At 42.0% G+C, this 13,713-nt stretch overlaps 1 protein-coding gene across 4 annotated transcripts in view; it reads left to right on the top strand.

The window, feature by feature from the left end:
* The window catches only part of UBA6 (ubiquitin like modifier activating enzyme 6), a 1,111,768-nt gene that overhangs the window by 574,148 nt on the left and 523,907 nt on the right, over positions 1-13,713 (top strand). For all 4 annotated transcript variants that reach the window (XM_078676253.1, XM_078676254.1, XM_078676252.1 and 1 more), the window contains exon 19: positions 7,714-7,895. In XM_078676253.1, coding sequence (XP_078532379.1) covers positions 7,714-7,895 — 182 coding nt within the window. The remainder of the gene's footprint in view (positions 1-7,713; positions 7,896-13,713) is intronic.

The following is a 13,713-nucleotide window of genomic DNA, read 5'->3' as shown; positions in this document are numbered from 1 at the left end:
CATGGAAGGACTCAAAAGAATAATTCCTCCCAGGATGCCACCTGCACAAGTGTGGAACTTAAACGCGGTTCTCACAAGATTAACGAGACCTCCCTTTGAACCATTACATAAATGTTAATTGCAATTCCTAACCTGGAAAGTAGCTTTCCTAGTAGCCATTGCTTCTCTCAGAAGAACTACAAGTATTTACCATTCAAGAACCCTTTCTGCAAATGCATCATAACAAAGTGGTTCTTCGTACTAACCCTAAGTTCCTTCCTAAAGTCATTTCACCATTCCATCTAAATCAATCTGTTGAGCTGCCCATATTTTTCTCGCAGCCTCCTAAACCGTCGCAGAAAGAGCTCTACATACCTTAGATGTCAAAAGAGCATTACTATACTATATCGAAAGGACACAAGCTTTTCGGAAAAACAAACCGCCTTTTGTGTCTTTCTCACCGCCACATAAAGGCAATCCCATATCAAAATCAGGGATCGCTAGGTGGATTGTTAAATACATACAAATATGTTATCACAAAGCCAAACGTACATTAATAATTCCTCAAAAAAGCCCATTCTACAAGGAAAATAGGGGCTTCAATGGCATTCTTAGGGAACATTCCCCTAGATGATATATGCAATGATGGGGGGGCAAGGCAAGCCCGACAGCAGAGGCCACAGACCGCGCCGTGAGGGGAACGGCTAAGACACCGACACCAGCTCTCCCAGCAGCGCCGTGAGGGCAACGGCCAGGGACTTCATTTCCCAGGTGCCCCGGAGTTTCACCGGCGCACCGGTGACACCACAGCCTGCGCCCGGGGGCGCTACTAAACAGCGGAGCGCCGAGCGCTCAGTGGGGGGCAAGGCAAGCCCGACAGCAGAGGCCACAGACCGCGCCGTGAGGGGAACGGCTAAGACACCGACACCAGCTCTCCCAGCAGCGCCGTGAGGGCAACGGCCAGGGACTTCATTTCCCAGGTGCCCCGGAGTTTCACCGGCGCACCGGTGACACCACAGCCTGCGCCCGGGGGCGCTACTAAACAGCGGAACGCCTCTCGTCCCGCGAGGACGCGCGCGGGACGCGCCGGGCGAAGCCCGGGCAAAGGGCGGGCCCTCTGTGGCCCTCAGAGGACCTGAGGAGGACGGGGCGGGCCACCCCCTTTGGTTTTCACACCTGATATTACATCACGAAGGTAAAGACTATTTCTCATGCATCTGTTGGTATTCCCTTATTATCATGACTTCTAAAGTGGATCACCCAGCTAGCGTTGCAGGAACTGGGCAAAAGTTTTCATGGTTAGACGAGCTAAACCTCTTATGTCAAACCACCTATGCACCATCAGAAACCCCCCTTTCGCCCAAAAGCGACATCATACTATCAGTTAATTCCACTCTTTCGGAGCAGCCCACATTACTCAATAAAACTTGTAGTCCTCATATTGCACCCCCCCAGTTTTCATCGGTGAAAAGGACTCAAACACCGCCTCCAGGCTCACGCATTGTTAATTCTCCAACGATTCCATTGACTGCTGAGGCCCAAGATCCCTTAAGCCCTCTTATACACCCGCATATATTACCGCTCATTGAAAAATTGCTTAGCTCTCTGATAGCCCCGTTGCTGGAAAAAATTAACATGTTAGGGGATAGGCTTACTGGATTAGAGTCAGCAATCAAGTCAAATTTGTCGGCTGACAAACACTGTGACACATTTAACCGTCCAAAGTCACCTCCTACTCATGAAGGCATTAAACGGGATAAAAGCTGTCAAATACAATTAACTGGCCCTAGTACAGTGGGGCAAAAAGTAACCAAACACTCTCCAAGTGTCTCCTTTCCCCAGTTGACCGCACCTAGAGCAGTTCATGATAAGATTAAATCAATCCATCTACCACCAGAAGCAGCCCCATTCGTGTGCATACTTGCTGGCGTCCCTGCTCTTCCCCCTGGAAAAAAGGAGAGTCAACATGACTTACTTAACCAAACCAATTTCTGGCTGTCAAAAAATAGGCCACTGCCTCGTCACCTATATGGAGCAATAAGGAGCGTCAGGAGGGTGGACTGGCTGGGTTCCCTTCATAAGGATCTTCCTGGGGACCTGGTACTCGTGAGATTCAGAGACACAAACATTGTCCCTTACTTGAAAACCTGGCCGCCACAAGAGACAGACGGCCCAATATCTATATGGGACTTATATGACTTCTATCCCTCAATCCCTGGTGTTCCCCTTTTTTCGAAATCATACCCTACATGATCGGTCTACATCATGATCTTTTTGGGAAATACTGCGAGTGGTAATAACTAATTCTAACCCCCATTTTCACCATCTCAACCCGGGGGTGGAAGGGAACTAATTATGTTTGGGACCTTGTCCTACTGTTTTTGGATTACATTGGACTTGGCAATCACGGAGTGTTGTTGAACTTTGCAAGGTCCTACCTAAATTTACTCCTCTTTTTAGACTTTTTAACCCTTTTTCTTTTATTTAAGTTGACACTGGTTCTTTTGATTTTTCTTTTTAAATGATGATCATCTTTTTCTTTATCCTTTTATTTGAATGAAATTGTCTAAATGTACTGTATTATTTTTTCTGTTACTGTATGCTTATATGATATTCTTTGGTAATATCGAATAAAGCTTATTTTGATTTGATTTGATTTGATATATGCAAAGCAGCCACATGGTCTACACCGCACACATTCACAAAGCATTACTGTGTAGATGTGCAAACTAAATAACAAGCCACTGTGGGCCAGGCTGTACTAAAAACTCTGTTTCAAACAACTGCAACAGATACTGGTGGTCGCAGCTAAAGGTGGGTAATGCTATACAATCTATGCATAGTGTGTAATCTGCAGCTCTTATGCCTCGAACGGAAAATGCTACTTACCAGTATGCATCTGTTCTTGGCATGTAGAGCTGCAGAGTTACACACGCCCACCCGCCTCCCCGGCTACCTTTATCTGTTCCAGTATTCTCTTACTTAGATACAAATCACATGGACATCACTACCTCTTGTACAGCTCCATCACTTCCCTAATGGCGAAAAACAATCTGGGGATGGAGCCGATGCCCATGCGCAGTATCATCCAAAGGAGGAGTCACCTATCCTGTGTCTTCCAAAGACTTTTCTACAACAAAACAAACTGCAAACATCCGGGCCCAACACTAGGTGGCCATCTATGCATAGTGTGTAACTCTACAGCTTTACATGCCAAGAACAGATGCATACTGGTATGTAGCATTTTCCTTTCTAAAGACAAATATCTTCATTCTGAATATTTGGAAGTGATTGGAAGCACAGAACCAAAATTTGAAACAGACCATCACTTCATATGGCAAGTAAGGTTAGTGCAAACCTTGAACAACCAGGGTGGTATCTCTTGTTGCTATGCACGGAACCGAGAGGACTTGATTAGTATTGTTGGTTTATTTATGGTGTCATTATAAACAATATAGGGCCTCACCTAAAAGACACTTAATCCCAACATAAATGACAAATCCAGGGTTTTCAATATACTTCTCAATTCCCTCGAGTGTATACAACTCAACTACTCTTGTTTGTCACAGTGTCTCACTAAAAATAGCAAAAACTGCTACCATCCAGACTCCCCACCTTTCATCCAATGAAAAATGTGAGAAGAGAGAGAGAGTACCTCAGGGTAGAACTGCCAGCGGGGTTACTGACTAACAATCGCCAGTTTACCCACTTCTCATCATCGGTAACTCACTCTCTACAGTGAAAGAAGTGAAGAGAAGAAAGGAAAAAAACAGTGCTTGTTCTCCTTTTCGAGAACCACAAAAAAAAACTGGTGACACATGTGATAGTAAGACAAAAGAATCGTGCTTACTATTGTGTATATGTGCCCATTGAACCCCTGTGAGAAATAATAAACGTAATTCTCACCATTAAAAAATTGGTAAGGCTTGCTGGCCAACCAACTTTTATTCTAAGCTGCAAGCCCTCCAAATTAAAAAATGGTTCCCATCAAACCATGTTTAATTCTAAACTGCCAACATGTTTTGTTGCTGTATTCTCTCGCAACTTCATCAGGGCTAATGGGGGTTCACCTTCTCAATCTTTCACTTCATATTTACATAAAAACCTGTGATGGTAGACAACAACACACAAAATAGAGCCAGTTGTAAAAATCCACATGCCTCCTACACGAACAGCGTGAATATCAAAATTGTAGTGGCACACATTTCATTTTGAACATTATTACTGTTCTTTACCTGGAGGTTGCGAAATAACAGCATACCTACAACCCTCCTCATTGGGACCAACGTGTGGATCGATCACGTGTCCCTTAGAAGACTGTCCACAGTCTGGCCCTCTGTAATAGTATATAAACACAGTTTACACGAAAGGGCATCAATGATCCATTATTTGTATATCATTTTATCCAAACCATGCGCTCTCATTATGTACTCATAACACAATCCTTAAGTTCGCTATTATTTATATTGGTCTCGAGCTGATTTACATGCTCTCTGATTCCCATCCAACTTAGTTGCTTGAAAGTTAAATCATAACTGCTTGCACGATACTTTCGCCCTCAGTGCACGTATCCATCTGAAAGTGCAATCTACTCGCACTATCATTAAAAAATCCCACGTTTGCACCCACTTAATACCAAGCCTCACGTGAACGGACACCTTACCGCCCAACATGATCCATCTTACCAGTGCCGCATCCCACCGGCGTGTTAGGAGCTCCAACTCCGAGAGGACTGGATTAGTATTGTTGGTTTATTTATGGTGTCACCATGACACAATGAATCCAGTCTAATAGTTTGGCTTGATATGGGTTTGTGATAGGTTTATCAATTCTTAGGCATTTTAGGTCACTGCTAAATGCGTTAAAGGCCATATTATTTACTTTTGTATGTATATAGCTTTTCAAGAGAGAGGCTCTGGAATCTGTAAAATCTTCTTACAAATGTGAATGCTTATGTAGACTGTAATATATAAAATGCAATTAGGAATATTCATTGTAGAAAGAGCAGTAGCATACCACTGGATGCTAATCCATTATAGCACCATTAGCAGCTACTGCCCTTTACAGAAAAGCTGATGGCATCTAACAGAGTACTTCACAAGCATTACCACATCTGTGTCAAAGCACTGCTTGAAGTTTTAGTCTTTAAGGATATACCAGATTTGCAGTTTGCGTGGGAGTGTGTCCTATACATATGAGATGCTTCACCTTAAAACTCTTATCAGAATATGGCCCGTTTTTTAGGTCTCGCCCTGGCAAAAGCGCACGAAGCGCGTTCTCGCCACGAGACCTATAGTCGTCAGCTCAGCTTACAAGGAGGCAAGAGGAGACAAGAGATGGGCACGCGCAGCCTGCCGGAATCGGATCAGGTCGCGCACACGTTCACCATCTCCTGTCTCCTTTAGCCTCCAACACACACAGGCACACCTCCCCCTGCTTTCGCACACACACATGCGCGCACACACACACACACACACACACACACACAGACACACACACACGAGCGCACCTACACGCATGCACACACACGAGCGCACACATACAGAGACACACACCACACCTCCCCCCGCCCCCACACACACACAAGCGCATACACGCACACATTCAGAGACACCCCCCCCTCCGTACAACTAACCCCACTCACCGCATCCGCACCATTCAGGACTCTGCAGCCTCCGCAGTGCTCTCCTTCGGGCATGGGAGCCCCGCGTCACCACTGCTCCTCTCTGGGCCAGCAATTCCGTGGGCGCTGGCTTCAGAAGACGGAAGTCCCGCCCCACAACAGGTTTCGGTTTTGCTCACCTCTTGTTTTTTTCGCTATCCCATCCGTGTCATTCAGAACTTGGTTCCCTCCAACTCCCGAGCTGAGTTTGTGGAGCTGCCATACTGCGGCGATTTTCGGTAAGAACCTTTTTTTTTAAATTTGTTTTAACATTTCTTTCAACCTGAAGTCCCGAACGCTCTATTTTGACTACCGTTCCGTTCTGCACATGCTACAAGGTCCCGGTGTTTGTCTGATAGCATGCTGTTACTCCCCTTCTCCATAAGCCTTAAACTTTACTGTTCCTTGCTTGTGTCAAATATTTCGCATACCCTCAGGCGGGCCTCTCATTATTCTTACGCCCACTCCATCACCGCTTCTGTGCCTGCCCCTACATGCTAGTTTAACCAGAATGTGTGGTAATGGTTTTATTTAGTTAAAGCAGAAAATATTACAGATGTCCGGAACAGGACTTGAAACTCGAGTCTAAGGGGAGTCAACGGAAAAAAAGGCAGGCAGGATGCTCCCATACGAGGAATACTCTGAGGTGAATCTACGAACAATCTTGCAGCTGAGAAAACCTGCTTGTGAGTCAGCGCACAGCAACTCCCAAGGGAGTAGTAATTTGGTCAGGTGCAGCGCGCGCAGCATTACAGGCAGCCCAGAACTAAACAAGTTAAGATATATTAAATACATAAAGACCAAATTGTTATTATATATACATGGCAAGGCATTATAGATAATGAAGTCCGTGTAATGAAAACGAAAATGATTTATCTAGTTGTCTGCTGGCAGCAAAAAAGAGAAAATAAAACGATTTAGGCACTATTTATAGACACTCTAATGAAACACCTGGGGGCCTCCATCTGTGGTTCACCACCCAGGGCTGCTGGGATGTGTATTTTTTTCTTTCCTTTTGTAAACAATTTAATTACCTGGCTATTGAATTAAAACAAGAAAGAAAAGCATACTACAATCCTCCGATCTTGACATAAAACAAATGTTGTGACTTTACTTCTCCAGTTCTATATCCCCCGTACAAGAAGGTAGTATAGCTTTGCAAGTGAACTTTTAGCATCTGAAAAGTAAGAGTACTGTGTCAACCCTGCCTGTGCCTCCTTTCATATGTCTACCAAAGTTGCTAGCAAAGCCATTTAATTTTGTGTCTTCCCTTCCTCGTTGCTGTATTGGGTCAGATCTGTCTATGTCCTCCTGTATAACCAGGTTGAAGTCTCTCCTACTGTAAATGAAAGGGACTCTGGGAATTAAAGCATCTTTTCACTGAGTCGTTAAAGTAACACGCATTTACAATGCAATAGGTCTCGTATTTATGCGAGTTTAAGCTATTGCCATTGTAAATGACAATGTATTTTATTTATGTTTTAAAAACCAATACCAAAATAAAAGGCATAGCCATTTACAATGCCAATAGCTCAAACTTGCGTAACTGCGAGACCTATTGCATTGCAAATGCTTGTACTAATAGTAACCTTAGGTGTAACACTGAGTCTTTTACCCACTCACTGCGGTGTGGAGAATATACTAAGGGTCTGCTCTATCATAGAAAAAGGCCTTCCAATCCACCCATATGGGGAAGGGGACAAGCGGGGACACTGACCCTCTCACTCAATGAATTTTCCGCACCATGGTCCAGTCCACAGCTGGATGAAATTGACTGGGCGGATGGTAAGAATCTGTTCCACCTAGTTAATGCCTGTACTGGTAGAGGGGGATGTCTATATGTAAAGTGGGAATATTTACAGCTCTTTGTGGAGCATTGAAAAAACCCAGTCAATTGTTATAGATTATGATCTTCATTGTCTATGTCCGCCACATCCATAAGAGTAAAGATTAACGTTTGCTTTCAGATTTCTGATTTTGAGATGGTGAAGTCATATTGTACGTCAGTTTGCAGGAACTTTCCTGAATTGATCTTTTGGAAACAATTGTGTGTTTTTCTGTTATTTTACAAGAAACCCAAGAGCTGCACTGCTGCACTAGCGACCTTGAACATCAACCCACAGCTAAAAATAGACCCGCATCTCAACAAAATATGCCCAGCCACTGAGAATACATATGGAGACAGCTTCTTCAACCAGCAAGATATTGTTGTAATGGCTCTCGACAACGTGGAAGCACGGCGATACATTGACAGGCATGTCTTTACCATTTTAAACTTTGCACCCATCTCGCATTGTTTGTCTTTACACTTAGGACCATACAGAGTGTCTATTTCTAAGTTGTCTAGACAATGCAGAATTTATTTTTAATTTCTCAAAGTGTCCTGAAGTCTCAAAAGCGCATCTAACCTTATTTGCTTGAAACCTCTCTGCCTGGACTCAACTTCATTATTTTTTTCCAGTATTCTTGTACACTTTCTTTTCAACATCCAGAAATAACCTATGAATGCCTTGTTCCATTACCTTACCATATGGTGATCTACAAAGTTCATGAAAAATAATTTAATGTTTTCATTTTTTTCTTCCAATATTTGTATTTCTAGTTATGAATGCAATTTACCAATGTCTTTAAACACCTAAAAAGTTTCACTTTTGTTTTGCAGTGCTTTCAGACATTTAGATCCTGCCGACCTATCCAACTATAGACCCATCTCACTCCTCCCCTGGATAGGCAAGGTGGCGGAAAAATTAGCAAATAAAAAACTATCACACCTCCTGGAGTCAAACCATCTCCTCAATGACTCCCAGACGGGCTTTAGACCAGGTCAGGGTACGGACACCGCCCTCCTGGCAGCAGTAGAAAAGTCCAGGGAAATTATCGACACAGGAGGATCAGTGGCAGTGGTCCTCCTGGACCTGAGTGCGGCCTTTGACACGGTCAGTCACCAGGTCCTGATTCACCGTCTCGATAATATCGGGGTGAAAGACAGGGCACTAAAATGGCTCTCATCCTTTCTCTCCCGACGCTCCTTCCAAGTATGGGAAGGTGAAAGCCGCTCCCCCTCCATTCCCCTCCAGTGTGGCGTGCCTCAGGGCTCATCCCTGAGCCCCACGCTGTTCAACGTGTATATGGCCCCACTGGAGGAACTGGTGTCACCCTTTGGAATATCTATAGTTAGCTATGCTGACGACACTCAGCCTGGTGGTAACGCTCTCCCACCCCAAGCTAGAGCCCTCCAATCTCCACGACTGTCTAACCAGTGTACATCAGTGGATGGGTGACTCTGCCTTGAAACTAAACGGCTCCAAAACAGAGATCCTGCTCCTAGGGCATAACACCACGAGCCTCCCCCCGAACATCTGGCCCGCCTGCATGGGTGAACCCCCCACCCCCAAGACTGAGGTCAAGAGTCTCGGAGTATGGCTAGAGACGGATCTCACCTTTAGGACACAGGCAAGAAAGACTGCCGGCACCTGCTACGGACTATTGAAATCGTGCAGGAAGGTACTTCCCCTACTGCCTTTCCAATCGCGTCTCCTGCTGATCCAAGGCCTAATTTTATCGAGGCTGGATTACTGTAACGCCATATACCTAGGATCTCCAGAAGCCACGCTCCAAACTCTTCAAAAAGCCCAAAATGCCGCAGCCCGACTCCTGACAAACACCCCGGCAAGAACATCTGCCAAGCCCGCACTGAGGACGCTGCATTGGCTCCCTATTAGGGAAAGAGTAACCTTCAAGGCCCTCTGTCTGGCCCACAAGGTACTGCACAATGCTGGCCCTCCTATCCTTGGGAACTGGATCACACCTTACAGACCCACAAGAGCGCTCCGTTCCGAACATGGGAACTTCATCACGATCCCCAAGGTGAGGAAGGCCCGGTTCGGTGGCCGTCGCTTTTCGGTCAATACGGGAAAAAAATGGAACACACTCCCCCTGAGCCTCAGATCAGAACCAAACCTTCTAAGGTTTAGGAAGGCCCTCAAAACCCTACTTTTTCCCTGAGCCATCCCTCCCACTCCCGACTATCTTCCACTGGTGGTAATAGGTTCAGCGCTGGGATACCCCCTGGGTGACTACGCGCTTTAGAAATCTTTAAATAAATAAATAAATAAATAAACTGCTTTTTAAAATGTGACCATACTAAGACAATGAAGAATAAAATAAACAGATTTCAACTACTATAAAGTATTATAAAGAAGATAAATACCATTTTGCAAATTAGCATTCAGAGGGAAAGTGTGTGTGTTATTCTTAATAAATAATGTTTTGCTGTTTTAACAAAATAATTATCGTATTAATATATATATTTGAACAATAAACAAGTCGGACTCAACACAGCCAAAACATTTGAGCAAGACAAAGACAGTACTGTCGGACATATCCCAGAATTACAATAAATAAAACTATTTTTACTTTTCAAAAAGAGCGAATTGGACTAACAAAGTAATTTATATAAATTGTAGCAAGCTTACCATTTCCCTCACATTACAAAGGGAATATAGGCTACCATTAAAACATATTTTGAGTGTTGAATGAAATAGCCATAAGACATTTAATAGTTCACGGTATTGCACAACATCCACTGAAAAGCTGTGTTTTGTATCTCTTAGCAGATTATGCTCTTGCAAAACTAAGATCAATTGGTCTTTAAAATTAGGCTTTTACTGAAGGAATAAAATATATTTCTAGGTATTATAGGAAAAACATTGTAGCCGTAGCCAGTTCATTGTAATAGAAACCGAAGAACATTTGTTTAATCACTGTAATGTAAAATTAAATAATGAAATGAGTCATAAAATCTAATATAAATAATGAAACTCATTCTAGAAACTGTAAGTAGCCTGATCTGTTATGAATCTCTAGTTTGCCTGGATGAGCCTGTTGCAGGTAGTCCACCTTATGATGGTTACAACTGATCAGAAAAGGCATAGCATACATTCGAAGGAGTAGATCAAAGTTAGCTGCTGGGTTTTTAAGAAACTTTTTGTAGCATTAATGTGTACTTTGTTATACTACTAATATTCCTACAACTGAATAAAAATGTATTATTTAAGTTGAGAGCTCGGCTGCACTCGTTAAAATCTTTACTGTGCCATAATTTACATTATATTCCATTTTTCCCACTTCTTTTTTATTCTTGCATTCATTTGTGCGGCTTCCTTCTTCAGCCTCACAATCTCTATCCAAAGATGTTCATTCCTACCACTTTTCTTTTGCTCCTTTCCATTTTGCCATTGCTTTTCATTAATCCTTCCTTCCCTCTCACTTCGTCTGCTTTAAAGAATTCTGAGTTAACAAGTGCACTGTTTTTTGGTTTTTTTGGGTCTTGCATTTGCTTGCTTTTTTCTACAAGACTTCATTTTCTCAGTGACTTTCATTATTACTTATCTATGTATCTGCTTTGATCTGCAAATCTCTAGAGTATCCAGATCGACTCAAGTGAGGTGGGGTTGAAGTATTTATAAAAGATCAGCAGATAAATCTTCAGTAGTACAACAGGGCCAATCAACTGACTTTACATTCAAGTGACATCTCATTAATTCCAAAGCAGAATGAACACACAGCCAATCATATAACAGTGGAAGCTTTACATCATAGTAGTGTATCATTCATTCATAGAAAGGGAAGCCAGAGAGAACCTGTAAGATGACAACATGCGGGATGCCACACATCTCTTTCCTTTAAAACAATTTTTTTTAAACTAAACAAAGTACTGAAAAACTACAAAAAATAATAATAGCAATAAGACGAACTCAGTGTACCTTCTGGGTACCTTGACTACCCGAGTACTTCTTTTCGAAACAACATTATGTTCACTACTCAAATTAAGGTTTAATGGGTTTGTGAGGAGCACTCCGTTATAAACAATATATTCAACCTGTACAATCGGTGCTGCAAGTAATCAGGTGTGTCACGCCTGTGACTTAAATACTAGTTTAGGTGAGAGGAAATCTCAGCTAGTTGCGCACTGTTCACTGTGTGTTATCCAACACTCATCAATGTAAACACAAAAACAAAATGAAACTTCAGTTATTTTAATCCATAACCTAATGCTTCCATGATCACCATAATGTATTTACAAGATGCAATTATAATTCAATTGAACACATAATTTTGTGATTCTCAATTCTATACATGAAACATTTTTGTTCTCAAATTATCACAACGCAAAACATATAGTACTTGATTTTCATATCATGCCCAATGCATTTCGGCACAAGGGTGTGCCTTCATCAGGGGCTAATCTGTAATAAAGGTAGAAACAATGGAACAAGTGAGTGTATTGTATCAGTTGTATGTCATGGGGGTGTGTATATGCAAATAGAGTGTCATCATACCTCTAATGGAAGTTAATTCCTCAAGTAAACTGTAGGAATAAAGTAACAGACCAAATGAAAGCCAGCGGTAAAGTTGCATAAACCGAGTAAAAACCAATGACAACAATAATAAAGATAATAATAATGATGGTCCATCAAACAAGTAAATAAGCAGCCGCTTACCTAGATAAATCTGAAATTTAGTGCCCTGTAAATACAAGTAACAACCAAGACATTTATGCCTGTTCGTTCACATAATGCTAGTGACATGAGAGACTTAGTAATAAAAAACATGAGGTCCTACCTGATCTGCGTGGACTATTCCAATCTAGAAAATATATGATATGGTTTTAAGTATTTAAAGGGACTCCAGATACCCGTGATCAATCCGCCAAATCTAAAGTCACATACCTCATACGTGCTATATTCTGACCTAAAATGCAAAAACGAGTGATTTGTAACTACAAAATGTTTATGCACTATGACTGTCCTAAATCATTAAAGCTAGTGTAACAATAAATCACAATTACAACCGAGATACCCATTTACCTGCATGAAGCGTCGCCAATATTTTAAACAGTAGTTCACAGCCTCGTATTTCAATTTAATCCAAGTGGCCTTGAAACAAGACGTCTCGCGCCATTACTCGAATCTGCCTTGTTTGTAGCGTGTGAGAGTCATCAACACTAAAAACGGACTCTGACAACCAAGTATACCAATAATCAAGGAAACCATGATCACCATTTTAAAAGGGGATTAAACATTATAATGTTGACACGAAATCCCTGTTAAAGAACCGCAATGCAATATATAATGTTATCAAACAATGTCAATGGGTCCCACGTTACCAGCGCTGTGCGCAATATAGTCCCGCTTCGTTCCTATAATCTACCCTGTCGGACCTTTATTACCATCAACGACACTAGAAACGGACTAACAACTCTGTAATCTACCGTGTTGGACCTTTATCATCCTCAACAACACTGAAGACGGGCTAACAACTCATTATTTCACTCGTGCAAAAAACCTAAATTGCGTGTTTAGACAAATTCAATCCCTGCTAAGAAAACACGATGTGGTATGTGGAATGACAACCTATCGCTTATTGCCAAAACTGGGACTACACTAAGTGTTGTGAAGTGCCGCTCCGATATGTAAACACACGAAATGAGTGGTGAATAAAAAGTGTTACATATTAAAAACGTAGTGTGACATTTTAATAATTAAAGGTGCGTGCCCATCTTGAAATGATCTATACCGATGAAGTAATGATGGTTGGGAGATGAATAGAAATACGGTTCAGTAGAGATGTCTTTTCACGTTCACAGTACATGTGGAGAATAAACTCAAATGCTCACTTTACCCACTTTATCAGTACATCGCTAAACAACTGTTTTATATAATAAATATGCTAAGCTATATCTATGACAAACATTCCAAAACTATACATGCAATAGAACGTTGCAAGTTCACTGGTCAATACTGTTTCTCAGTACATATAAATTCATCCAGATATGTAGTCGTCATCCTGGATATGCAATTATAAACATGTAGTCAGATAAAAAATCATTAATAATTATCCTGGGTGTGTACACACAAATACATATGATACATTGGATGAGCAACATGTAAATCATGATATAATTCGGGCTTATAATAATATCACTATTGGTGATATGTATTTCAAGGGCAGGCCACTTATCGTTTTTCAAAAATAACCTTAACATAACTCAAATTAACCTGTAGTGTGAT

The sequence above is a fragment of the Lissotriton helveticus genome, chromosome 2_1, assembly GCF_964261635.1.
Source record: "Lissotriton helveticus chromosome 2_1, aLisHel1.1, whole genome shotgun sequence".
Taxonomy (NCBI): domain Eukaryota; kingdom Metazoa; phylum Chordata; class Amphibia; order Caudata; family Salamandridae; genus Lissotriton; species Lissotriton helveticus.
Note: the sequence above shows the minus strand (reverse complement) of the source record. Positions and strands in the feature narration are given on the sequence as shown.